Source organism: Panthera uncia, assembly GCF_023721935.1.
Source record: "Panthera uncia isolate 11264 chromosome A1 unlocalized genomic scaffold, Puncia_PCG_1.0 HiC_scaffold_16, whole genome shotgun sequence".
Classification (NCBI taxonomy): Eukaryota; Metazoa; Chordata; class Mammalia; order Carnivora; family Felidae; genus Panthera; species Panthera uncia.
Window position 1 is genome coordinate 34,525,353 of NW_026057576.1, and position 25,485 is coordinate 34,550,837.

General features: G+C 37.0%; 1 protein-coding gene across 4 annotated transcripts in view; it reads right to left on the reverse strand.

Moving 5' to 3' along the window:
• Positions 1-25,485, reverse strand: part of DIAPH3 (diaphanous related formin 3) — a 522,043-nt gene that overhangs the window by 293,940 nt on the left and 202,618 nt on the right. For all 4 annotated transcript variants that reach the window (XR_007461112.1, XM_049647035.1, XM_049647034.1 and 1 more), the window contains one exon: positions 2,393-2,488. Coding sequence is in view for 3 of the 4 variants with exons in the window: in XM_049647035.1 (XP_049502992.1) it covers positions 2,393-2,488 (96 nt within the window). In the remaining variant the exon portion in view is untranslated. The remainder of the gene's footprint in view (positions 1-2,392; positions 2,489-25,485) is intronic.

A 25,485-nucleotide genomic window follows, 5' to 3' on the forward strand; every position in this document is an offset into this window, starting at 1 on the left:
CACAAGACTCTTCCCACAATTCAGTATCTCAAAAGACTGAATTTCAAAGACAAAAAACAGCTGTGAACCAGATTATAATTATGGTCAAGATTATAGGTTGCTAAAGCTTCTTAAAGCTTAAATCATAACACTTGCTACAATCAGAGAGGGCAAGAATAATCCAGGAATGGATTACATCATAATATGAATGGCATAAATTCTGGACTTTTCAATATTATACTTTAAAATGTGTTTAATAATTAAAAGAGTATATATATATATATTTTTTTTTCCATATATTCAGCTAAAGCAAAAAAGACAAACAATATCCTTCTCCATGAAAATGTGATTCTGTTATCTCTAAACAGGAATAGTGTATGCTATACCTATTATTTTCAAAACAGGCAACCTTATTCAAGTCACTGAACGGTTATACCCATCTGCAACATCAATGCTACTACCTATGTGATAGGGTTGTAGTTAAGATTAAAGGGCCAAATTTAGAACACAGAAAGGTAATCAATAATTATTAACCAATGCAATTAAATTTGAAATCCCATTTAGCACGTGTTCTGTCATATATAAATAATACTGAAGTCAATTATTCAACTTTGAGATAGATATTTAAGCTAACTTATTATGACTGACTCATCTAAAAAGAATTCTATGTAAAGGGCGCCTGGATGGCACAGTCGGTTAAGTGTCCAACTTGATTACAGCTCAGGTCACGACCTCACAGTTCCTAAGGTCAATCACCGCATCTGGCTCCACACTGTGCGGAGCCTGCTTCGGATTCTCTTGCTCCCCCTCTCTCTCTGACGCTCCTCTGCTCACTCCCTCTCTCTCTTTCCCTTAAAATTAGAAAAAAAAAAAAAAAAAAAATCCATTTGAATTGGTACTTCTCCAGGACCCCTAACAAGGCTGTTTAGAGTCTAGACTAGGAATTTGTAATCTGGGTCATAGACACTTTTCAAGAAAATCTATGTTTTTCACATCACAGAGAATATAATTTTTTTGTCATTATCTAAGTTAATAATGCTTTGAAGCCAGACAATGTTCCTTTAAGGGGGAAAATTCCCTGAAATGCCTGTATCATGTAACAGTCCCCCAAATCTCAATAGTCTAATCATGCACACACATACACATACACGTAAATTATCTCTAATTCAGACTGCATGTCCATTACACATCAGAAAGACAGAGCCCTGATACTTGTGATCTTCTCATCAGGGTGATAGACACCATTGTGACTGCCATACAGGGTGCAGGGGAAAGGGCACTGGAGTTTCTCACACCACCAATAAATGCTCCCACACAAAAGCTATCTCATCTCCGCTTATACTATCATTGGCCCAAGCAAGTCACATGATGACATCTAACTTCAAAGGTATCAACTTGTGCCCCAGAAACAGAGAGCAATATCTTGGCCAATAGCATTAACGTCTACACACTATCCATGTGGATCTTGGCATACCTACACTGCAGAAAAGGGGTGGCCCTCTGTCAGAGTAAGCAGGAAAGAAAGGAGATCGCAAAACTTTCACAAAAGGAATGTCAACTCTGTCTTTCACACTTACTGCCTCTAACATAATTCCCTCTTTAATCAATAGCATGGATCTTTATCCTCTCACCAAAGAATTTTTGTTCCAATACTTGCTAAAAGCTCTCTTGAGGCATGTAATAATTGAAAGGAAGACTAAAAGCCATGTTAACTTTTCATGCCTCTAGATTCTCCACATTGCATCCCTCTCATAACATCAGAAAATAACATACATATCCTATTATCTCAGTTCCAAGCAAACTATCTTTGATGTATTTAAGTTGCAGTTAGAAATGAGTTAGAAGCAAAACTCTTTGCCCTCTTCTCCCATTCAGTCAGAAAGACAATTCAATGCTAAGTATTTAGCTCCTGTAACAGTAATTAAATCTAAAATATTTCCAGTCATTACTTTTGAGGAAAGGCTTTGAACTGCTCACATGGGATAATGGAATTCATTTTTCTCATCATCCTAATTTCCATTAATATTCCAACCTCTTTTGTGTGTGATCAAGTATCAAAAATAATAGAGATTCAGAGGTATAAAAGAAATAATCCACTACTATTTTTTAAAATATGATGTTGTCACCCAAATTCCTTGTTATTTATATGCTTAGACAAAGGATAGCCTTTTTTTTATTCAGCTATACAACATATACTTTCATTCTAAATCCTTTCCTTAGCTTTTTTCCTAAAGTACATTACATTTTGAAAAATTTAACCCATCATTTGCTTAAATGAATTATCTTTGAAGTTATTATGCAAATAATAAAATATTAAAATAACATAAAATGAAAAACAAGTCATAAAGAAATAATTTAAAGGAACCACCTCCAGTGTTTTGCTAATGTAATAGTATTGAAGTTTGATACGTACAAAGGTTCTGGGCAATTTTAGAATCTAAAAATTTAAGCTCTTTAATTTTTTTCTTAATAGCTTTCTTCTCTTCCAAATCTTCCTCTTCTCTTCTCTCTGTAAAAGCAAGGATAGATCCATGTGAGTAAGGCATTCAGCAGCAAAAGGACAGTTTGTGAACTATTATCAAAGAATATAAAAAAGATACAAATCTTTTAAAGAACATGGATATAAAAATAATAGACATCCCAAGGCCTGTTTCAGATAGGCACTGGTGGTTCTTCTGCTAGAAAAACTAAGAGTAAATACGTGAAGGTCTAATAGAAAAACTAAAAATAAAACTGATTGCATTATTTTAACCAATACCATTGGGCATAACAATGAGAACACTTAGCTCATATGAACAGTATACAGGACACAATTACAGAAATAGACTTACACTTAGGGTAAGTTAAGAAGTTAGCTCAAAGAGTGCTAAGCAAACACACACAGCTATTTTATGTCTGATATACCATGCTTATTTAAAAATATAGCTCATACTAAACCAGAAGAGTAGATGGTTTATTATTTGTTTTCCAAATCTATAAAAACAGTCAAAATTTGATACTTAGCTTACATTATCTGAGTGTTTTAAAATCAATAAATGCATCTAGCCTCCCTCTCCTTAGTAAAAGAATAACAGAATAAGCATCATGCTAAACACGAATCTATGACCTGTCCTCACAGCAAGGTATAGGATAGTCAAAATTAAGATCTGTAACATCCTATCATCTTCCTTCTCCTTTGTGTTCATGGATAGCTCTTCCGGTCAAGGCCAATCATACAAAATTAGGATCTTGATAACAAAGAATAATGGAGCAGTGTTTGTTAGATATGTACAAATAAATCACTAATACTGGGGAAATAGCTTCTAAAAGAATCTTCAAACATATAAGAGGGCACATTATGTTATTTTCTACCAAAAAAGCCTATTATATGTTTTGTTACATAGTTTGAGGGATCAAATTTTATATTTTTTCTAAATATTAATTATCTCTATCATTTTATTAATAATTATCTTTTTCAACCAATTTTATATTACACTTTTATCCCACATTTGTTTTTCTGGGTTTTTCATTCTGTTCCACTGCTCTAAGTACTACTCCTGGTCAACTATCATTCTGTCTTAAGCACTGCATGATATATCTTTTTTAATTGAATGTTCAAATCATTTTTCCCTTTCTACATTTTCTTTCCTTTTCTCCTTCATTTATTTTTCTACATGAACTTTAGAGTAATTCAAAAGTTCCAAAAATAAAATTCATTTGAATTGCATTTGACTTGCAAGGCATTTATAAATAGATTCAAGGAGATTTGATATGTTGACAATTTTTCAAAATTCCTAGTCATCAACATGACATGTGTTTATAATTATTCAACTTACCACAGTGATCTTCCTAGGCAACCTATATACTCACTGTTACTATTAGGTGTCCTAAGTAAATCCAAATCATACTCTTAAGTATGGGGATGGGAAGTGGAGGGAGTGGTTAATTCTACCTTTCCCCACTATAGTTTGTAACTAGTTATGGCTGGTATATAAAAACTACTAAATTTTGCATACATGCTTATCATCAGTAACTTCACTTATACTTTCATTCAAATGAATATTAAGCACCAATTAAAAGGGGTTGTGCTAGGCAATACAGATACACTGTTAGACAAAATAGAGACATCCTGACCTCACAGAATAGGGGGAAAAAAAGAGTTACAGAGAGGGAGGGAAGCAAACCATAAGAGACTCTTAAGGACCTAGAATAGAGTAAGGGTTGATGGGGGGAGGGGGAAGTAGGTGATGGGAATGGAGGTGGGCCCTTTTTGGGATGAGCACTGGGTGTTGTATAGAAACCAATTTGACAATAAATTATATTTAAAAAAATAAATAAAGACCAACAGCAGTAAATTCAAAGCAAATGCCAATTACAATGCATGGATATATATGTAACATTTTATTAGAAACCACAGCTAAATAAAGAAGAATCCCATAACCCATACTTATCAGGGACAGTCTTCATGTAATAAATATCTAATCAAAAGCTTGAAGGGGAAAAGGAGTTAGGTAGGAGAGAAGATTTTGGGGTGGGAGGAGGAAGGATCAGATTAGGAAAGGATAGTATTTGGAGATCTAAAGGTGCAAGAACTTGAAGGGTACAGAAAGAAGAGAGAATAATAAGAACAGAGAATATTGAGTAGAAGTAAATGACACCAGAAAGTAGCAGGGACCACATCATGCAAAACCTTTTAGGCCAGGTTAAGACGTCTGGATTTTATCCTCCAGACAATGAGGAGCCACTGAGATTTAAGTATGTGACAGATATCAAAATAACTGCATTTTAGAAAAAAACTCAGGCTATGGAAAGAGTGGAAAAGTACGAGGGTAGGAGGTCAAGACAGAGGGAGTTACAGAAATCCAAAGGAGAAAAAATGGTGCCCTCACCTGAAGCAGCAGAAACTGGGATGGACAGAAGGGATGATTTCCAAAAGGAGAATCCAGCCCACATCTGTCTCCTGAATTCCAGAGTGAATACCAGGGGTCTACTTTCAACATCTCTACTTAGATGTCTAAGGGGCACCTTGAACGTCACATGTACACACACACCCTCCACACCTTCTCATCTCAAAAAAATGGGAATGCTCTTGTTGCAACTGCTGAACTCAAAAAGCTTGAAGTCATCCTGTTTTCTGCTACTTCCCAGTTGACTCTAACTCAAAAATGTTCCTTGAGATAAGCACTCCTTACCATCTCCCCAGCTACTGCTTTTCCTATCATCCTTTCTCACCTGGTTCATAACTGCCTTCAACTCATCGCCCACCTCCTGGTTTGACTGACTGCAATCTCAATCTCTTCACCACAAGGCAGCAAAAGGATCCTGCTTTCCCTTACTGCCTTATATGGAATAGCAACTCCCACCCAGTATTCCCAATCACCATTATGATACCTATTTTTCTCCTCCAAAGCACTTACTCTTGGCATACTATCAATTTACCATTTGTCTTTCTTCCCCTCATTCCAAAAAAAAGTGTTTTAAAATGTAACAACTTTGTTCATCATTATATCCTTAGCACCAAGAGTATGGTCTGAAACATACATAGCAGGTATTCAGTAAATATCTGTGGGATGTAGGTTTGTATGTGTGAACCTGCACACAAAAGGGAAAAAGAGAAGGGCACTCGGGGCAACCAGGCAGCTGATAATGGTGTTTATTTGATTCATCAAGAAATGAAAAACATGTTTAAATACTCAAGTTTTAAACACGTTGTGCTTGAGAAGCTCTTGTACATCCACACAGTCATGTCCAAGAGGAGGCTGTATGTACAGATGTGGAAAAGAGAAACCTGGAATGGAGATACAGGGCACAGTCCTACCAGTTAGTCCACTCGCTGTCATAGATTTTTCCAGTTACCACCAAAAATGACACATTTGTCACCTTACTCCTAGTAGTTAACAGAATGAGACAAAAGGTTTACAATTTTCAGATGAAGGCTAATAAAAATTATGTTAGTAGACTTCCTCTCCATAACCTGACCAAATGGCAATCCTCTACTTTTTAGAAAATGTACATTTTTTTTATCTTCATCTGGAAAAAAAAAAAAAAATCCAGCATTTTTGTTTTAATCAGTTCATTTCTCAACACCAATTTCCTTTGACATTCTGAAAAATTTTCTAGCCTATTTAAAGAAAAAAAGTCAAAGAAACTAATAATTTTAAGCATGTTCTGACCATCTACTAGGCATTGCCCTGAACACTTTCTGTTACACTCCCTCGCATAATTCTCATCGGTACTCATACTACAGCTATCACCATAATCACAGTGAGAAAAAGAATGCTTAGGGCAAGTGGGGCGCCTGGGTGGCGCAGTCGGTTAAGCGTCCGACTTCAGCCAGGTCACGATCTCGCGGTCCGTGAGTTCGAGCCCTGCGTCAGGCTCTGGACTGATGGCTCGGAGCCTGGAGCCTGTTTCCGATTCTGTGTCTCCCTCTCTCTCTGCCCCTCCCCCGTTCATGCTCTGTCTCTCTCTGTCCCAAAAATAAATAAAAAACGTTGAAAAAAAATTTTTTTTAAAAAAGAATGCTTAGGGCAAGTAACTTCAAGCAGCAGATCTGAAGACAGTGATCACAAGACTTCCTCTCCAATATTCCTTCCTCTAGTTTCAAAATATGTTAGGTGTCACATTAAAATAACAAAGTGGGGGAGGGGGAGATAACCAAGTAAGCTTGACCACTTCAACCTCCAAATCAGAGGCTGAAATAATTTTAACTAATTCTGCCTTTCCATAAAAATGACAAATTAGATTCTTACTGAGTTTAACGTATCAGCATTCCCATAATGCAATGAAATTATGGTTTTCTCCTCTCTTCTCTATTACTATATAGCCAAAGGACGATTGGGAAAAGATGCAACTGAAATAGTAAGCAGAATACAGACCAAAGGATATGAAGCAGTAAAGCTTTCTGAAAAGAACAAAAGCATTAAAAAAACAACAGTAGAAATCAGATAATCACTCCATGAGCCAAAAAGACTGATTTGGATAAAATCTTAACCACGAAAAAAAAAAAGTTTTTAAGTAATGTTGAACAAATAAAATGAAGCCAGCTAACAGACTGCCTCAAATCAGTGTGATAGCAGTGAAGATGCTTATACAAAGGTCCTGATGAAGCAGGATCTAAATGTTGGCAACAATGATAAAGATGCATTCAAGAGGAATAAGAACAAAGGACAATGTCTAGTGGAAATGAAATTCATACACAAGGTCCTATTTCATTTACCTCTGCTCACATCATTTCTGTGAGACACAAGCCACGACACAGTGCAGAGACCCGCAGGGGAACTTGGGCTTGGCATCTGCCACCAGGTCCTGCATCCCCAGCTCCCACCACCGAAACTCAGCGTGGCTTACATCCCTCATCTAAGACCTGGGGACACACTGGACCTCTAAGATGGGCCATCAGAAGGCAATAGGATGATAATCACCTCTCTCAGCCTCCGCAGTGACAAGGAGATAAGGGACAAGAATCAGAGCGCCTAACCACAGCTCACCAGCCAATAGGAGAACACTTTTTGGGCTCCTCCCATCCACTGGTAGAGCTCCTCTTCTAAGGCTATTCTAAAAAACACTTTCACTAAAACACTAGATTTTCTCAAGTGTAAGACAAAACTCTGAAACATAAAGTCCAACTATTAGGGCCATCTGTACTTGTGATCTAGCTTTTTTGCCATTAGAGGTCTGTGTTTAATCTTATTTCCTAGAGAGGTTGTGTAAGGCGGCATTTTTCCAACAGAAGATTAATACTGTTCAAAAATGGTTCTGATCACTAACACAGCATATGCCGCATTTTATGAGTGTTTTATGTCAGAATGGAGTCAAAGATGACAAAACTTTCTATGTTGCCAAGAGCCATGAACTGAAAAAGTGTTTTTTTAATTACATTTTTCTCTTTATTCTTTTTCTATTTTCAAAGTTTCAAAAATAGCAGCAAAATTTTATAAAGAAATTTCCTTTCAGGATCTTTGCTTTCATACTAAATTTTCCATTAAAAATCCTAATTCCATGGTACATGGTTATACAGTTTATTCCAGTTCATTTTGCATTGTGCTCCAATCAGATTGATTAAAATGGGATCTTTTTTTTAGGAATGAGATTCACATATTCTCTCATACATTGTTTTCTCACTGCAAAAAATTCTAGAATATTCAGTTATCAGTATGTAAGCAGCTAGTCTCCACTAAAGTAATACCACACAAAAGGCAACACCACAGGCTTCTCGTTCCATAATGGAGTATTCTAAGTCAATGAATGCTACTAGTAATTGTTTATTCTTTTTTTATTGGTGCTTCCTGGAATGTATCTCATGTCACTATGTTTGTAAAATACTACACGTTTCAATTTTTTCCTGGTATTCATTTAGCACAAATGCTATTAAATTGTACACGTTAGATGTTCACAGTAAATTACCTTTGTTCATTAGATTACACTAGCCTTGAGAGGATAAAAGGACATGTACCAGATTAAATATGCATTCTTTGTGACACTCAGAGAAGCCAATAAAATCAAGTCAACTATAGAAAAAAAAGCACGCATATATCATGTATTTAGGAAATGACAACTGAGGCCTAGCACAGTCTGAATTCATATAGGGTAAAAGGTGGGGGCCAGAAGACATCTATAAAGTCAAGATTATTTGCATTAATTGCAATTGTTTTTCTTCTTACTTTCTAACTGCCAAGGTTCTAATGGGCTAATAAAAAGTATCAAGATTTTATAAGGTCCAGATTTTGGAAGAACAGTCCTTGAATATGAAGTTTAACTACCTCATTCTACTAATGAGGAAACCTGAGCACAGAGTTTATGAGTTACCTGCCCATGGTCACACAAAGGGCTAGGTGGTGGCCAGCTCTCGGACAATGGCACTGACCACCACACCACAGGCTAAGAGCAGCCTCCGAGGCAGGGAATCCCCATGAGGAAAGTAGTCTACAACCCAGCACGTAAGAGAAAGATAACTCCCTAAGGTTTTCATTGACACTGGATAGAATTTTTCCTCACTGTCCATGTTCAGTGGGAGAGAAAGTGGGAAGGTGAATGGACCTGGGGGAGCAAAGAGAAATGCTTGGTTTCCTGAGTACAATGAGCAAGATTTAACGCTATGGAAAATTATACATAGTTCCTAAAGGGAAAAATTAAGGATTCACCCATCACTACTTCAAATGGTAGCTAACCGAATACGATTCAGTTACCCAGCAATATATTGTGAATAGACTGGACCTGAAAACCTCAAGTGTCAGAATTAGAGGATAATCTAATAGCTGGGAAAGGAAAATAGATTTCTAAGAGTTACCACTACTAGTATCTGTGATAGGAGAATATTATTTCAAAGAAGATTTAGGCAGCTTGAAGGCAGAAGATATGGAATATATAGAAGAAAAGTGAAAACTTGGAATGAATTATTTTTTAAGTTGGCAATACCCCCTTGGCAAAATGTCAAAGTAAATGCTTTGGTATTGAAAACCATAATAGTATAAATAGCTTTAGTCATATCTGATCTGTCAAACCCGGTTTTAGTATTTCTAGGCACATAAATAAATGACTATGTACCTAACTGCACAGAAAATAAACAGAGAAACAGGCTATCTTTCTATTCAAATATTAATATATGACTGCCATAACTAATCAGAGTATTTTACTAGCAAAGAGATGTGTGCTTGGCAATTTCAGGCTAAGAAGAAGAAGAAGAAAAGCGGCTAATGCACTAACTAAAATACTGAGGAATAGATTATTTCAACTACAGCAATCATCAAAAGTGTAGCAAACAAATGCCTATTTCTTTTTATCCGACATTCTATTTTAGTAACCAATGTCACAAAACAAATAGTCTTGAAGGACTTTTCTGTATAACTCAAGTCTTACACAAACAGGGAGAAGGATTTCACTATTTCACAAATCCTCAATTAGAGCTGTATCTAATTCTTTTTAATGTTTTATTTTTTTAACCATTACTACATGTACAGAAGAATCATTCAAGTCCTGGGATTACGGTCTATAAAAAACTTGAAACATACTTCAAAACCAAGTCAACAGAGTTGAACAGAAAATATGTTTCCTCCCTTTTTATTCCCATATGGAATAACAAAGCGATCAAGACAGGTTATAAAAACTGCTGCATCTCTAAGGACCTTTTTTCAATCACAGAACTTAGCGATTTTGCTCATTTCAAAAGTATTAGCACCACAAACTAAAAAAATGATGTTCTTGAGGTCCCCTTGTGTGTAAACACTCCCTCATAACTAAGACTGAGATAACAGAAAAACAGGAGCTCAGACCAAAGAAAATATCAATATCCTCCAAATTCATATATTCAACAAAATGTTTTAATAAGCTGTACGCTGGGGAGAAAAATAACCCAGTCAGTCAGGTCTATTTGTCATGCGTATCTTGGCGCTAACTGTTATAATTTAATTTCAAACTGACATGAGCTTTGATTAGATGGACGAAAGGTGTCAGAGGGGAAACTAAAGGAATCAGGAAATGGTTAAAAATTCAGCCCCAAAAACATGGAGGCCTAGTGTCACATGATCTTTATTGGTTCATCACAATTCATAGAAACATCATAAAGGTTTTTTTTATTATGTATCCTCAAAGTCTCCCCACTGTTAAGTACCCGCACCCTTGGAATTCTTCTATGTTGTGGTTTCTCAGTCATAGAATAATACATGTACTCATAAAATATAATTTTTCTACTAACTACTGTTTTTCCCAGTGCAACCTAGTCCCATATATCCTCAGCTAATGTTAGCATGTGAAAATATATCCCTGCTAAAAGAAATTACAGAGCAAAGACTCTAAAAGTTAATGCATGGCATGCTAATGCATACACAAGAGAATGTACCAAAGGGGGAAAAAACTTATTATAAAAAGAATGAGAACTTAGTGTACATTCCTAATTTAAAAGGAGGATTAAATCCAAATGAGGACACAGGTAATTCAGGATATCTAGCATGCTGTAGAATGGAAAGACTTAATAAGCCAACTTATTAGTATTTGTACACACAGTGCTAAGCAACTTGGGAATAGAAAAGGTAACAATAAATTGTATTAACTAACAGATAAGAAGGAATGCCATACTACACAGTGAGCAGACCATCCCTGGTGTATCAGAGGGTGAGGAAAACAAGGACAGAATTTCATCAAAATGGCCAGAGTGATTATCTACACCTTGAGAGAAGAAATGTGATCAGACATAAAAACGACCATTATTCTAACGTAATGAGAGAGAATTTCAGGCTTAAGAAGCAGAATTTTATAATGATCTTAATTAGACTCAATGACAGCATGCCTGTATTCCTCAGGATCTTGTATTTTTGCAACAAACTAACCAGAATGTGGAGTGTCAATGTCTATTTCCAATTAACATTTTGTTTTAGTATTAGAAAACTAAAGTTGCTACCCCTCTCCTGCCATAAGAACCACGGACTTGCTGCCACTTATGGGCTTATTAGCATTGCCCTAGGAAAGGGGTTATACACATCATCTCCGGTCAAAAAATAATGTGTGTGTGAGTATGTGTACGTGTGTAAAAGAGGAGGAAGTAGAATACTAGTTATTTGTTCAACTCAACATTTATTATATGGTCTTTCTGATAAGTAGTTCTCCTGTCCTTCCAATTTCATGTTCCCATCACTGATAGTTCAGTTGAAAATTCAAGTCATTTCCCCAATTTCTTAGTTATTAAATCTTTAGTCCTGGGAGATCAAAGATGCTCCCAGCTACTATTCCAGATCATCCTGGCATCTAAATGGTCTACCTAATTATAACTCCATTCTTTGACTAGCCTATTTTCTAGAATCAACTAGCTTGGGCACTTTTCTATCCCACAACCACCTGAACGTAGGATATTTCTGTTTTTGTTTTAACCTGGGCGTTTGATACTTATCGAGATTATCATCCCTTCAAGCTAGATCTCATACTATGTAGATCCTACATAGTCATACAAACTTCTTGGCTCATGTTCAGACCTCTTTTCCAGGTACCACCTTTCCCACATGCAACCCAAATGTCCCACATGTACCTTTCAACCACTGGGAAGTGGTTAAGGGAGTAGCAGGTTCATGTACACTAGGATTAGGGAAATGCTTTAAAAAAAAAATGATATTTATATGGGCAAGAAAGGAATGGGGAGTTGGTGTTTAATGGGTACAGAGTGTCAGCAAGAAAGGTGAAAAAGTTCTGGAGATGGACGGTGGTGATGGTTGTGCAAAAATATGAGTGTACTTAATACCATAGGCCTGTAGGCTTAAATGTGGTTTAATTGATAAAATTTTATGTTACGTAAATTAACCATGAAAAAAATAGAAACAAAAATACAAGGCTGGATTTCAAACTACTTTTTTTTTTTTAATGGTTTATTTATTTTTGAGAGACAGAGTGCAAGGTGGGGGGGGCGGGGGCAGAGAGAGAGGGAGACACAGAATCTGAAGCAGCAGGCTTCGAGCTGTCAGCACGGAGCCTGATGCGGGGCTCGAACTCATGAACCACAAGATCATGACCTGAGCCAAAGTCTGACACTTAACCAACTGAGCCACCCATGCACTCCAAACCACTTGCTTTTTTAATAATGTTAGTTTGACCTCTTTTTGATTTAGAAATGAATGTAGGGATTAGGTAATTTTTTTAATGAAAAGACATAAATCTAAGTGACCCCAAATTCTCAAACCAGATCAAACTGGGATCATTTAAAATGCATGTGGTCTTTCCCAAGAGCTGCTGAAGGACAGGGATGTGTTCATTCACCACACACTACACCTCAAACGTGGACAACTAGTTTGACTGCTTATCTGACGGCACAGACAATGCTGCTACAGAAGAACCCTTCCTCTCTTATCTCATTCGGAATTACCTCTCCAAATTGCACAAGGAGTTTACTTCTTGGCAATTCTGTGTTTCGAGAGCCTAATCACATTTCCATTTCCTTGAATGTCGCAGCTCAACTCTTAAATTTCTGCGACTATGGCAGCCCAGGTCAACTCTTCTGTCAATAGGGATGACAAGTGAAGAAGCAAGGGTAGTCTTTTACATGAAAGGAAGATCTTAGTTCCTCTTTCCACCCTCTTCTTGCTCCTCCGCTTTAAAAGGTTCAGCATGGAGTATGGCCCTCTCATCTTTTATTTCCTTACCTACTGAAGAGTCAGCACAGGTAAGACAGCCTGACATTTTCCAAGCACTGAAACTGATCCTCTCATCTCCTTGGTCTTTGCCCCACATAGGCAGCTGGCACATAAACTATCGTGCTGAGTTCTAGCGAAGGAGACAGCCTTAGGCCTTTGGTATATTCAGACAAAAGCCATGTTAACAATAAAATGGTACTTTATCTTCCTTTGTTGTGGATCCCTGTACATATATCTGACCAAGGAAAAAGGAGGGCCTGAACGAAGACAGGATTCAGAAATCCCCTGATGTTTTACAATCCCCCAAACTCCCATAAATACTTCTAAGAATTTAAGATAAGCAACATTTCCACCTCCTTCTTAATGTTCATATTTAAAAGTTACAGGTTTTTCTTATAAAACCATCATTTTCCAGTATCTTCCAGCCTCCCTCGCAAAAACATCTTATCTTTAGCACACTAACCAAATGCGCTATGAAAAAGAAGAAAGTACTTAAGAGAACCATTCTGTGAAAGGGAATGGGAAGAAACTTTTCATTAATGGGAGTGCAGTAGCTTAAATCTTATTAGAAAATCTCACTTTAAACTCAATTACTTCACATTATGTTGAGCCACCTGACACTTGAGCAGAGAAGCATTAACACCATGGTAGAGAACAATCCTTACCGGAAACGAAATATTCCTTACTGTAAACTACCCTATCTTACTAATTAAAAACTATCTCTGGTTTAAATGCTTCATGAAAATGTCAGACAGTAAAATTTACTGTTCAAAAGACATATACCAATAAGCCAATGCAGAACTGGAAATGAAATACTAAACAGAACATTTTTGACATCTAGAAACACGCATTAATTGGGGACTCTGGTGCATGTCAAAATTCCTAATCTTTAAAATGTTTTCATAAATCATAACAATATTCTTATTATGTTACTTATTTTTTACCCAAAAAACATGGAATCCATATTTCAAATGATTACTTGAAATTCTCAAAACTTCAAATCCTTTCTCCCCCATTAAAATGAATAGTAAAATATCACCTAATAAAAATTTTATTTTACTGTAAGAAAACTAAAGCAGAGAGTAGCTAAGAGTCTGTCAAATGGACACCAGGACTCTAGACTTCCATGTTTGTGCTTTTTTACACTCCAGATACTTGATGATCCTGGTCATTCAGAGCCTATCCGGCTTATCAGTAGAAACTACAAATGTGACAAGATGAGAACTGAATGGAATTAAAGGCAGAATGACTAAGATTCATTCCACCCTGCAGAGAAAGTACAGCCTGGTAACAATTGGAGATGCTGATGATTAATTTTTTTTTTTTTTTTTTTTTCCCTATCTGGAGATTTTTCCCATAGCCTTGCCATTTCAGGATCAATGGCATTTGCTTCCTCTAGCAGAAAGATAACGCTCGGAGTAAGAGGTCATTCCTCAACACTGAGCGTAAAATGAAGTTTCTGTTAATATCTACACTGAGACAATAGTCTTGAAAGCTATGTGGTTCAATTCGAGAGCTGGGCACTTACAGGGAGAATGTGTTGAAATGAGCCCACAACATTTTCCTTTAACTATGTAAAACAGGACAGGATTCCACTGTGCAAAGGGAAGATGCAGAATAGAAGGTAAGGACGGACACAAGGAAGACAAAAAGAAGGTCTTGGACCAAAAGAAAACTTGCAGAAGATTAGAGGAGGTAAGATCAGAATTTAGACCCAACCACACAGGGTGTGCTCCCTTCTTCCTCCCACAGATAGAAAAGGGCTGTGGGAGAAGGGTCTGAGATAAAAGAAGACAGAAGAGGGTTTGGAAACCTAAGAACAGAGAGTATTTGCACCCAGCTTCCTGTCTGGGCCGCCAAAGGAAGAATGGCCTTCAACCAATGTGCAGCTAGTTCTGGAAAGCAAAAGTGATGCACAACATGTTTAGGCAGCAAGCGCACCTACCTACAAGACTATCTTGCTCTGTGAAGAGGTCAACAGGAGACATGCCACTGCTGAAGAGTCGGTGTACGTGTCATTTTCAGAAGTAAATGCTACATTACACTAGACTTTGCAAATAATAGAGAAATTCACATTGGATATAAATTTCCCTGCAATTCCAGTAGGAAAAAATATACTAGCGGCAAGTATTACATTCCAAATTCTAAGAAGTCAGTGAGGACTGCAAACACTTTTCTCACTACAAACACATACAAATGCCCAAAAAGGAACATATTAAAACATGCATTTCTATGAAGTTATATCATACTTGACATCCAACGATTTAAAATTTAAACTCTTATCCCCATACTTAGTCCTCTTTACTTGGTTACTTGTATACTCACAATGCTTTCTCACCTTTTCGCAGGCTGCTCCTTCTAAGCCTGAGGAAGATGTATGCAACTTGCACTACATCAATTACTTCTACCCTCACACTTGAGCAAACATTCTTCAGGACAACCATTACACAGATTCCTTTCATTACAAATGGGTGTCCCTTTTGATCACCGGCACCATTTGGAATAATTAAGTATCGAATACTCTGCTTTCTGAAAGCAGTTTGCTGAATTAATGGAAGCCTGTGTATGTAATATACTTGACGAAAATTTCTTTCACTTTGGAAAGCTAAGGTCATTTCTAAGCAGTGACTGTTTAAAAATCAAATAAATGACTCACATATCTTGTTACAATTTTTGAGATTCATTTACATTGGCTAAAGCAAAGTCTCCTTTTTACTTCCCAGTTAAACGTGTAAAATATGTATTTAAAAACAACAACAACAACAAAAACTTAGCACACTAGTCCTGCAAATTGTCCTATGATTCTGGAAATGTTTTCTAGGAAAAATAAATTGCTAAAAATCACTGTACAACAATTCAAATAATAAACCAAAGTTTCCTTTACCTTACTACATGTTATTGTAAATATTCCTCCAAAGAAAACTACTGGTAACAACAGTTACTGGTAAAAAAGCTACTATTGGTAGCCTTCTAAAAGGCTTCACATAAAATATAAATATACATATATAACTGTTTATGTAAACACCAACACCTAAAATCCACTCTCATTTTATAGATATGTAACTGAGGCCTGGAAAACTGCCCTTCCCAAAGCCAAAGAACTACTACCTAAGTGACAGATTCAAGACTAAAACCAGACTCTGGATTCTCATCTATTCTATTCTCACTGTACCAAACTCCACTTTTGGAAGGACACCCAGAGCAATGAAAACGCTAGTCCAGCAATGAGACCACTAGAATTGCAATAGTTGTCAATACCAGAGTGTCCCCAAGGACTCCTTGGTCACTACGAAGACAATTTTAAGCTGTTTCATTCATTCATTCACTCATTTCATTCATTCACTTGCTCATAAGGCAGTGAGATTTCCAAGGAAAGGCAGAGAAAAGTAAAACATAATGCTGGACCTTCAAGAACATCCATTAAAATTAGAGCAATAATATGTGCAAAGATGAAAAATAGACAATAACATCATCATTTATAGAAAGTGAAACACTTTTTTAAGTGAAACATTTTAAAGGAGTCAGACATCTTTTGAAAGAAAACCCATCAGAAGAAAAAGTAGCAGATTTTTGAATGACTAAAAGAAACGAGTCCAATCGAGGGAAAAGATACATGGAAACTCAAAGAGGAAAAAAAAAAAAAATCCAGCTAGACTTATCAGGAAAATCTTCATGGAATAAGTGGTTTTAGGTGTGGGCCTTGAAAGATGAATAGGAGGCGGGATTAGAATGCTTCTCTTTCCCCTCTCTGAAGAGTCACTTTCTATACGTAAATACATTAATTTACATACATATACACAAAGAAGTAAAACACTGTTTTGAATAAGTTTTCTGAGAATGTACAAAAAATCTTGGTAACAACCTACAAATCCAAAACAGAAGAGCTTCTGGCTTTTCCAGTCTCATTCGGCACAAGGCAGTTGAAGAACAAGGAGGGTTTATTTCAAGACTGCCGTTACACACGAACTCATAGTGCATCTCTGAGATACAAGGCAAACGGATCCTCACAGGGAAGAAGAATTGCAATTATGGAATTTAAAGAGGGGAGTTGAGACATTTGATTTCTACTGTCATCCATGCCTTGTATGCAATGGGATTTTGAAAGTTTATTTAAATACGTATTTGGGGCGCCTGGCTGGCTCAGTCAGTAAAGCATGCAACTCTCGATCTCAGGGTGGTGAGCTCAAGTGCCACATTGGGCGTGGGGCCTATTTTAAATGAGTGAATAAATAAATAAATAAAATACATCTTTATTATTTGTCAATGCATAGTTAAGTCAAAGCCACTGCATTTAACACTAACTTGCTTCCAACAACTTTTTTGTGTGTTAGAAAAAAAAAGGGGGGGAGGGGGCAGGCTGTAGTCCTCTACACCTCCTTTTAGAAAGGAGAGAGGCAAAGCATCTAGAAAGAACTTGTCCTTAGCATCAGTCATTGTAGGATCATAGCAGGCCACTTCCTGGCCTTGTAACACCACCCACCCCACATCTGGCAGGCCAGCAAGGCCTTCTACAGTCTTAGCCCACGGCCAGCAGACAGTACAAGAGTGTGCCAAATCTTCCACTGATGCGACCATTCCTTCTGTAGGATTAGCCTTCTCCTTTCCTTCCTGCTTTCCAAAACAATATTCACCCTTCAAAAACACTCAAATGTTTGCTGGAAGCTTTTCCAAACAATGCAGGCCTCAAACCCCATCTCCTGTCATTCTGGCCTCACATGATACTCTCCAGCTTCTGAAGGATTCTAGATTCTTCCCAAACTAAGGGATTTTGAACATACTGTTTCCCACACCTGTAGAACTTGTGCCTTAATTCTTCTGGCAAATTCCTAATTCTCCTTCAAGTCTCCAATTAAATGTGATATGGACTTCAGAGGCCTTCTGTGACCTCCCTCTTCAGTCTAGCACTTATCACCATAACTTGTTCATCACTTACACGGGACATACAGAAACTGTGGTTGTTTTTCTTTGTCTACTTATTTATTTTCTATCATCTCTATTTGAAAATGCACTACCAGAAGGCAAGAATTTTATTTGTCTTGCTCAGCAGTGCATCCCAGGGGCTAGGATAGGACCTCTCATAGGAGGGGCATCCGGTATTTGTTGTTTGGCTGACTGGCTGGTTGACTGGGCTGCGTGATTTGCCATGACTGATTCAATAACCAAAACCAGAGCCTTTGCTGGCTGATTGATGGCAGATAACCGCAATTGTAGAGTATTACGAAATAGCTAGCCTTGAGGGAGTATGATTTGTATATCCAATTTCACTTGCTGACAGAAAAAAAAAAAAAAAAAGCCACACGAGCACTAAGTCTTAAGCACTTAATACAATAGGGATTACGCAGCTCCAAGGAGAAACAGTCTGCAAGCACAAAGCTGCTGGACTGGGAGATAAGAAGGCCCTCTTCTGCGGAGGAATATCAATCTACAGAACAGATGTGGGAGCCAGTGCCAAGAGGCACAGGTAGATACCCATGTCTTATTTCCTTCAGAATTCAGAGTTAATGCATCAGTATTTTGTGTAATTATTATGCATTAGGGTTACCAGGAAAAAATCCTATAAATTCAATTTTACAAAGCAAGCCTCACATATTAAAAATATGCTTATATAAAAAATAGAGAACACTCTAGCTTATGATTAAAATCTCCTAAATAGGCATTGAATTACAGGGTGCCATCTCCATAGGACACATATAGAAAATATCTGAGTGGTAAATAACTCAAACACGACCAATGATGGTTCTACTGGCAACGGTTTTAGGTCGTTGTTTAGCCATCGCATTTTTCATCTATTAAATGATAAATGATCACTACAGATCATACTGACTTTACAATTCTGTGTTTACCTAATGAACATTCCCACTTTTTCTATTTCCATTATAAGACGCAAAGCACTATGATCCCTCTGTATTGTCCTCTCAGCTAAAATAGGTTAAAAACAAACATGTGTATAACATTTTATACTTTACAAAGCAGAAGTGCCAGTTGGAACATCGAACTCTGGATTATTAATAATGGGTAAAATGATATAATGATAAGGAAAAAAAGCCTCATCAAGACTGCTTAACATTGTTCCTTGCATTGTCATCCCCCCCTTTTATTTTTTTTAATTTGAGATACAGCGAGCGAGCACATGAGCAGGGGAGAGGGACAGAGGAAGAAAGATAATCTTAAACAGGCTCTGCACTCAATACGGAGCCTGACATGGGGCTCAATCCCACCACCCTGAGATCATGACATGAGCCAAAATCAAGAGTCAGGTTTTCAACTGAGTGACCCACCCACCAAGGCATCGCCTTGCATTGTCATTTATTAACAACAACAACAACAACAAAAATGCATTTGAAGTTCATGTTCAATATATACCATGGGAAATGCAATGTTCACAAAAATCAACTCCAAAAATTCCTAATGAATACAGATGCAGCTGATTTTAATTAGCATACAAACAACAAATGCTGAAAAAGCACTTGGGTCATCATTTAAAAATACATGCAAACAAGACACCAAGACAAAGAACATGTTGCTGATGAGAACTGGACCAGGCTTGTCAGCTTGAATAGCTATTGTGTATAATATTTTAATTCGATCATACTTAAAATTGCAAAGCTATTATTCTAAAAACATAAGTACATAATAGACATGTGTTTCCTTTCAAACTATACCACCATCAACAGGCACAACTTTAAAATAATGTGTAACACAAAATGGGAGAATTTGAAAATCTGGTACAACAGAAAGAAAAAGAAAATTGTAAAATAAAACTGATGGTGAAGTACAGAGCTGCACCAGAGGTCAACAACACTGCGTCTATTATTCAGCGGAAACACAGAATTTGCCTTTAGATACCATGTTAATGTTAAATCAAGAACTGTCAATCAACACCATTTGTTTGTAATCCCTCATCAGAACCCATTGCCTCCATCCGAACATTCACCGGGAAGAAAGCAGAGAGCATATCTGCAACCACTTAACCTTCATCAGCCAACATTCATGCATGCTCATTAACATTTTTTTTATCCCACTTTCGAGCATGACACAGCTCATACCGGAATAATAACTCGCTGATAATTGTTCAAGACAACAGCTGGACAGGCAGAGTGCAGAGGTGAACACTCTCATAGATTATGGGGTACAGTAATGCATTACAATTAGTATAAAGAGTCATATGCTCGTCTTCAATAGTTTTCAAAAAAAAAGTTAAGAAAATGTCATTAGCAAAACCAGCAATCCCCTCTAACTTTAACTCTGCATGGCTCACTGCCCGACTCTCTTAACACTTCACTATTTTGATATAAAGCAATGACAACCATTGACCCCAGTGACTGTACCATTTCATGAATGGAAGCAGTAATTTTGATGTAATATAGTCAGATATAATCTAAACTTATGATCTAATTTGAAGACCACCAGGAGGGAAGGGAACATTTTACATCTTTCTAACAACTGTTTTGTATTAAATCTCATTAGGTCATTATTATTCAAAAAAGTGGCAATGAATACTCGGTCTTAAAAATGTGAATTCAGACAAATTAACACCACTGAAAAAAACTTAAGTATCATTACAAAAGGAATCCTAGCTATGGAAGGGAACTTAGAGAATATGTAGTCCAAATGCCCCATTCCTAAGAGTTTAACAGCTACTCTTCTTTGCCATAAAGCAATACAAATAAAATTAGTATAATTGTTGGAGATGGTTGTCAAGAGGACACAATCACTGGTTGATCCTCCAGCTTGACCCAACCAACTGAGGACTACTTACCTGCTTGGAACGTATGCTTTGACTACCGTTCCCACAGTAGGCGCTGTTCCAAGAACATAGCCTTCAGAGAGTAGGGTGATGTTGAAACCATCTGGATGTATATTTGTCTGAACCCAGTTAAAGCCTCTATATAAACCTTTAAGATTTGATGGGTAGGTGCAGGCAACTACTCATCTTGCAACTGCCCAAAACAAGCCTTGTAAGTAAGTTCCCTTGCCTTTTAAACCTGCCACCTACCAGTCTGCAATGATCTGCCTCTTTCTGTAGTCTCTCCTCGCCCTCTATGAACAGGGGGCCAGCCTGCAAACCAACAATAATAGTTGCCTTTATGAAGTACCATGCTAGGCATTCAGTAGACATGGTTTCTTAATGATCCTGTGAGTAGCTATTAACCTTTTTCCAGGTGAGAAAATTAATCTGGAAAAGATTGCAAATTCATCCAAATTCCAAAAGAGTCAGAGAAAGAATTCCATTCTGGCATTCTGATCCCAAAAATGAAGCCTTTTATTGTTGATTTCTACATCATCATCTTGCTTCTATTTCCATGATCTTATTCCAGCATTTCAGCTGCACAACTACTTGACTCTCTAGAATTAGACCTATTCCTGAAAGGCCTTTATTTTAAGATATAGCACTTAAAAATTCCACATTTTCCCACTGTTCTCATGTCCAAGAAGCTTGCTCTTAAAATTCATAAGATCTTTAGTCTTTGTACTTCTAACTAGTATCCCTTTGAAACTCCCTCTACTTTTATTTCTCCCACCACCTAACCTAGATTTTACAATCCAGCTTCAAGTAGTTCCTACTATACACTTTTTCTATCTTACTTGACATTTAGTTACAAATGTCTAGGAGGTGAATTGCCAAACTTAAGTAAATACAACAACCCTTATCTCCAGTCCTGCTTCCAACTAGTGATCATTATAAAAGGAAATCACATAATCCACATAGGGATCTACTATAATTTAATGATATGAAATAAACCCCATTAATATAATGCAGGGGTCAACAAACTATAGCCCCATGGGCCAAATCTGGTCTGCCACCCATTTTTGTAAACAAAATATTACTGGAACACAGCTATGACCATTAGTTTACATAGAGTACGAGGCTGCTTTTGCACTGTTAACAGTGCAACTTAGTAGCTATAACAAAGACCATATGGCCCAGAGAGAATAAAATATTTATTGCAAAGACTTAAACAGAAAAGCTTTGCCAATCTATGATATAATCTATAATGAAGATCCTTAACAGTATCTCAAGTCAACTGGATAAAAATAAAAGCTATTTATCTTCAGCCTAAAATCTATAAACACCAGCTTAATTCATGCTACTAACCCTAAATCAGACAATGTTGTGCAATTCTTTCCAAAGGCCACCAGCTAATGGTCATCTAAACCTGGCTGACTGTACTTTCACAAACATGTCTCATATTTATTGTCCTTTCATGGAAGGAGCCTAGATTCAGGACTTCACCAATTCCCTGGGTAATTAGAGTAGTCTCCTGACGGTATCCCAGCCTGTGGACTTTAACTACTACAACACAGAGCTGCCCAATACTGAGCTGTCATACTAAAGCAGAGATCATATGACATTGCATCTCTATTCAATACATTTCAATGTTTGTGACAGAATTTACTGTATTTAATATTTTAAATTATAAATATATATGTGAGACAGAACTAAATGTAAATGCCTGAATTTTACATACAAAGACCTCCATAATATGGACACAATTCTCTCCAGATTCATCCTCCAGGGACATTACCCATTTCTTTCCTGCAATCCCCATGGAAAATGAAGTACCACCATTGCTACTCTTCAGCTCTTAAGTCTACATATTTCCATCCAGCACTATCTACCTTTACTCACACTTTTTCTCCTCTCTGTATTCATTCACTAACCCATCCAACAAACTTATTAAGCAATGGTGAGCATCAGACACTGGCCTCTGTGAAAGGAATACAGTGGGGAGAAGGCACACCTAATTCTACCCATGGAAAGTTTATAGCCTAATAAGAGATTAAACACACGAATAATAATTTTATGAGAATCCCAAACCAGTGCAATGCATGAAAAACAGCTCTGTGGGATTGAGTTGCAAAGGGAACTGTCCTAATCTGGAAAGTCCTAGAAGGCATTTCTCAAAGGAAATGACACTGGAGCAAAGAAACAAAGTTTGCACGGGGTCAGCAAGATGAAGCTACCTCCATTGTAAGGTCTTTTCTAATTAACCCAGTTCCAATCAATAGATTTCTAAATATGCCTAACAGTTGTGATACAATGGCCACAAGTAATAGTATATGATCAGTGAAGATATTACAAAAACTGTTTAGTAGCAGAGAATACATCTACGAAAATGATAAGAAGTTATATTGCATATGTAAATTTTGAACAGATAAAAGGGAAAACAGCCAAACCCTACCACTCATTTCAAGTAGGGTAGTAGAGTGTAGGGTGGTGCTTTCTTTCTTTCATCCCTTTCTAAATGTTCTGTAACATAATTATTTTATAATGAATAAACTATAGCAGTTTGAAGAGTTACATAATCTTTAAAAGCTTAAGTAGTATTACACATCTACATCACTCACATGTAATACTTTATAGTTGTAATACAGAATAACCCGTAACACATATATCTCTCAGGCAAACTTGCAAGCTTTCTACTCCTAGTAGCTTTGAATCCTATGCCACTGCTCAATTTTTTTTTGTAATTCAATAGTATTTGTATCCTAAGTTTTCTCCACTTGATTAAAACCTGTATTAGCCTCTATAAGAAGAGTTAATGTACTTGATTTGATTTTGTTAGGACCAATCAAAGCTTTATGTAAGAATAGTTTCAGGAAATTTGTAATTTTTTAAAAGCTTAAAGTCAATACCCATAAAAAAAATAACAACAAGTGTTTGCAAGGATGTGGAGAAACTGGAACAGTTCTGCCATTGCTGCAGGGAATCTAGAAAGATTCAGTCACCGTGAAAAACAACTTGGCAGTTCCTTAAAATGCTCAATGCAGAATTGTCAAGTGATACAGCAATTCCGCGCCTAAGTCTGTTACCCCAAAGAATAGAGAACAAGTATTTAAACAAATACATATTCACACATGTTTACAGCAGGACTATTCACAATACCCCCCACAAGGAAACAGCTTTAATGTGCAAAGAATGAATAAAAATACCATAGTATATACACACAACGTATATACATGGATATACACACAATAGTATATACACAAAAGGAATGTGTACGTGCTACATGTATGATACATGCTACATGTATGATCCTAAATATATAATGCTAAATGAAACAAGCCATATACAAAAAGGTCACATATTGTAGGACTCTCATTTATATGAAACACTCAGAATAAATCCACACAGACAGAAAACAGATTGCTGGTTGCCAGAACTGGAAAGGAACAACAGGGAGAAACTGCTTAATGGCTGCAGGATTTCACTTTGGACTGATGGAAACGTTTTAAAACTAGATAGAAGTTGGAGTGCCTGGGTGGCCAGGTGACGGGGTGTCCGACCTTTGATTTTGGCTCAGGTGATGATCCCAGGGTCTTGGGCTCGAGCCCTGCATTGGGCTCTGTGCTGAGCGTGGAGCCTGCTTAAGATTCTCTCTCCCTTTGCCCCTACCCCACTCACACTCTCACTCTTTTGAAAGAAAATGAAAATAAATAAAACTAGATAGAAGTGGTGGCTGCACTACATTATGAATGCCTTAAATGCCAGCGAATTATTTACTTAAAAAATGGCTTTTATGTGATATGAATTTCATCTCCTACCAAAAAAAAAAAAAAAAAATCAATACCCAACAAAGGTATAATTTTCAGGAGGAAAACAATCCATCTATTGCAATCTGTTTGTTATTAGTTATTCCTGGTTTGCACACATCGAGTTCCATCCAACAATAACAAAGAATTTAGCTCATCTCTTTCTTCCTCCTTATATAGATTCTTGCTGCTAAACCAAGCAAGAAAGGTAAATCGTTTTAGCATCTAGATTCTGAATCTATCCCCCCTCTCAATCACCTTCATTTTTTTTTCTTTTTCTTTTTTTTTTTTTTTACCTAATTTACAAAAGAGCTTGTTATTCACTCAGAGCAAAGTCATCAGTGGCAGAGTTAATTGGAATATTGATCACTTAAATATTTCTGCTCTTGGGGCGCCTGGGTGGCTCAGTTGGTTGACTTTAGCTCAGGTCATGATGTCACAGTTCGTGGGTTCAGGCCCCACGTTGGGATCTGTGCTGACAGCTTAGCCTGGAGCCTGCTTCAGATTCTGTGTCTCCCTCTCTCTCTACCCCTCCCCACTCATGCTTTTGTCTGCCTCTCAAAAATAAATAAATGTTAAAAAAAATTAAAAAAAAAAATTCTTCTCTCCATCCAAAAAAATGGGCGGGGGGGGACTTGCTGGAGGACGATGAAATTATTGTATTTCTGCTTTAAAGGAATGAAAAACCATTCACTTATTCAGCAAACATTAATCCACTGTCCATTACATGTTAGGCATTCTGCTAGGTGCTAGTGATACATCAGTAAAGGAAAACAAAGATCTCTCCCCTAAAGGAGTTTAAATTCCAGTGGGGGCGAAGAAAGAAAAAGACAAACATATGCTTAGTAAATAAGTAATAATATGTTAGAAATTGAGAAAT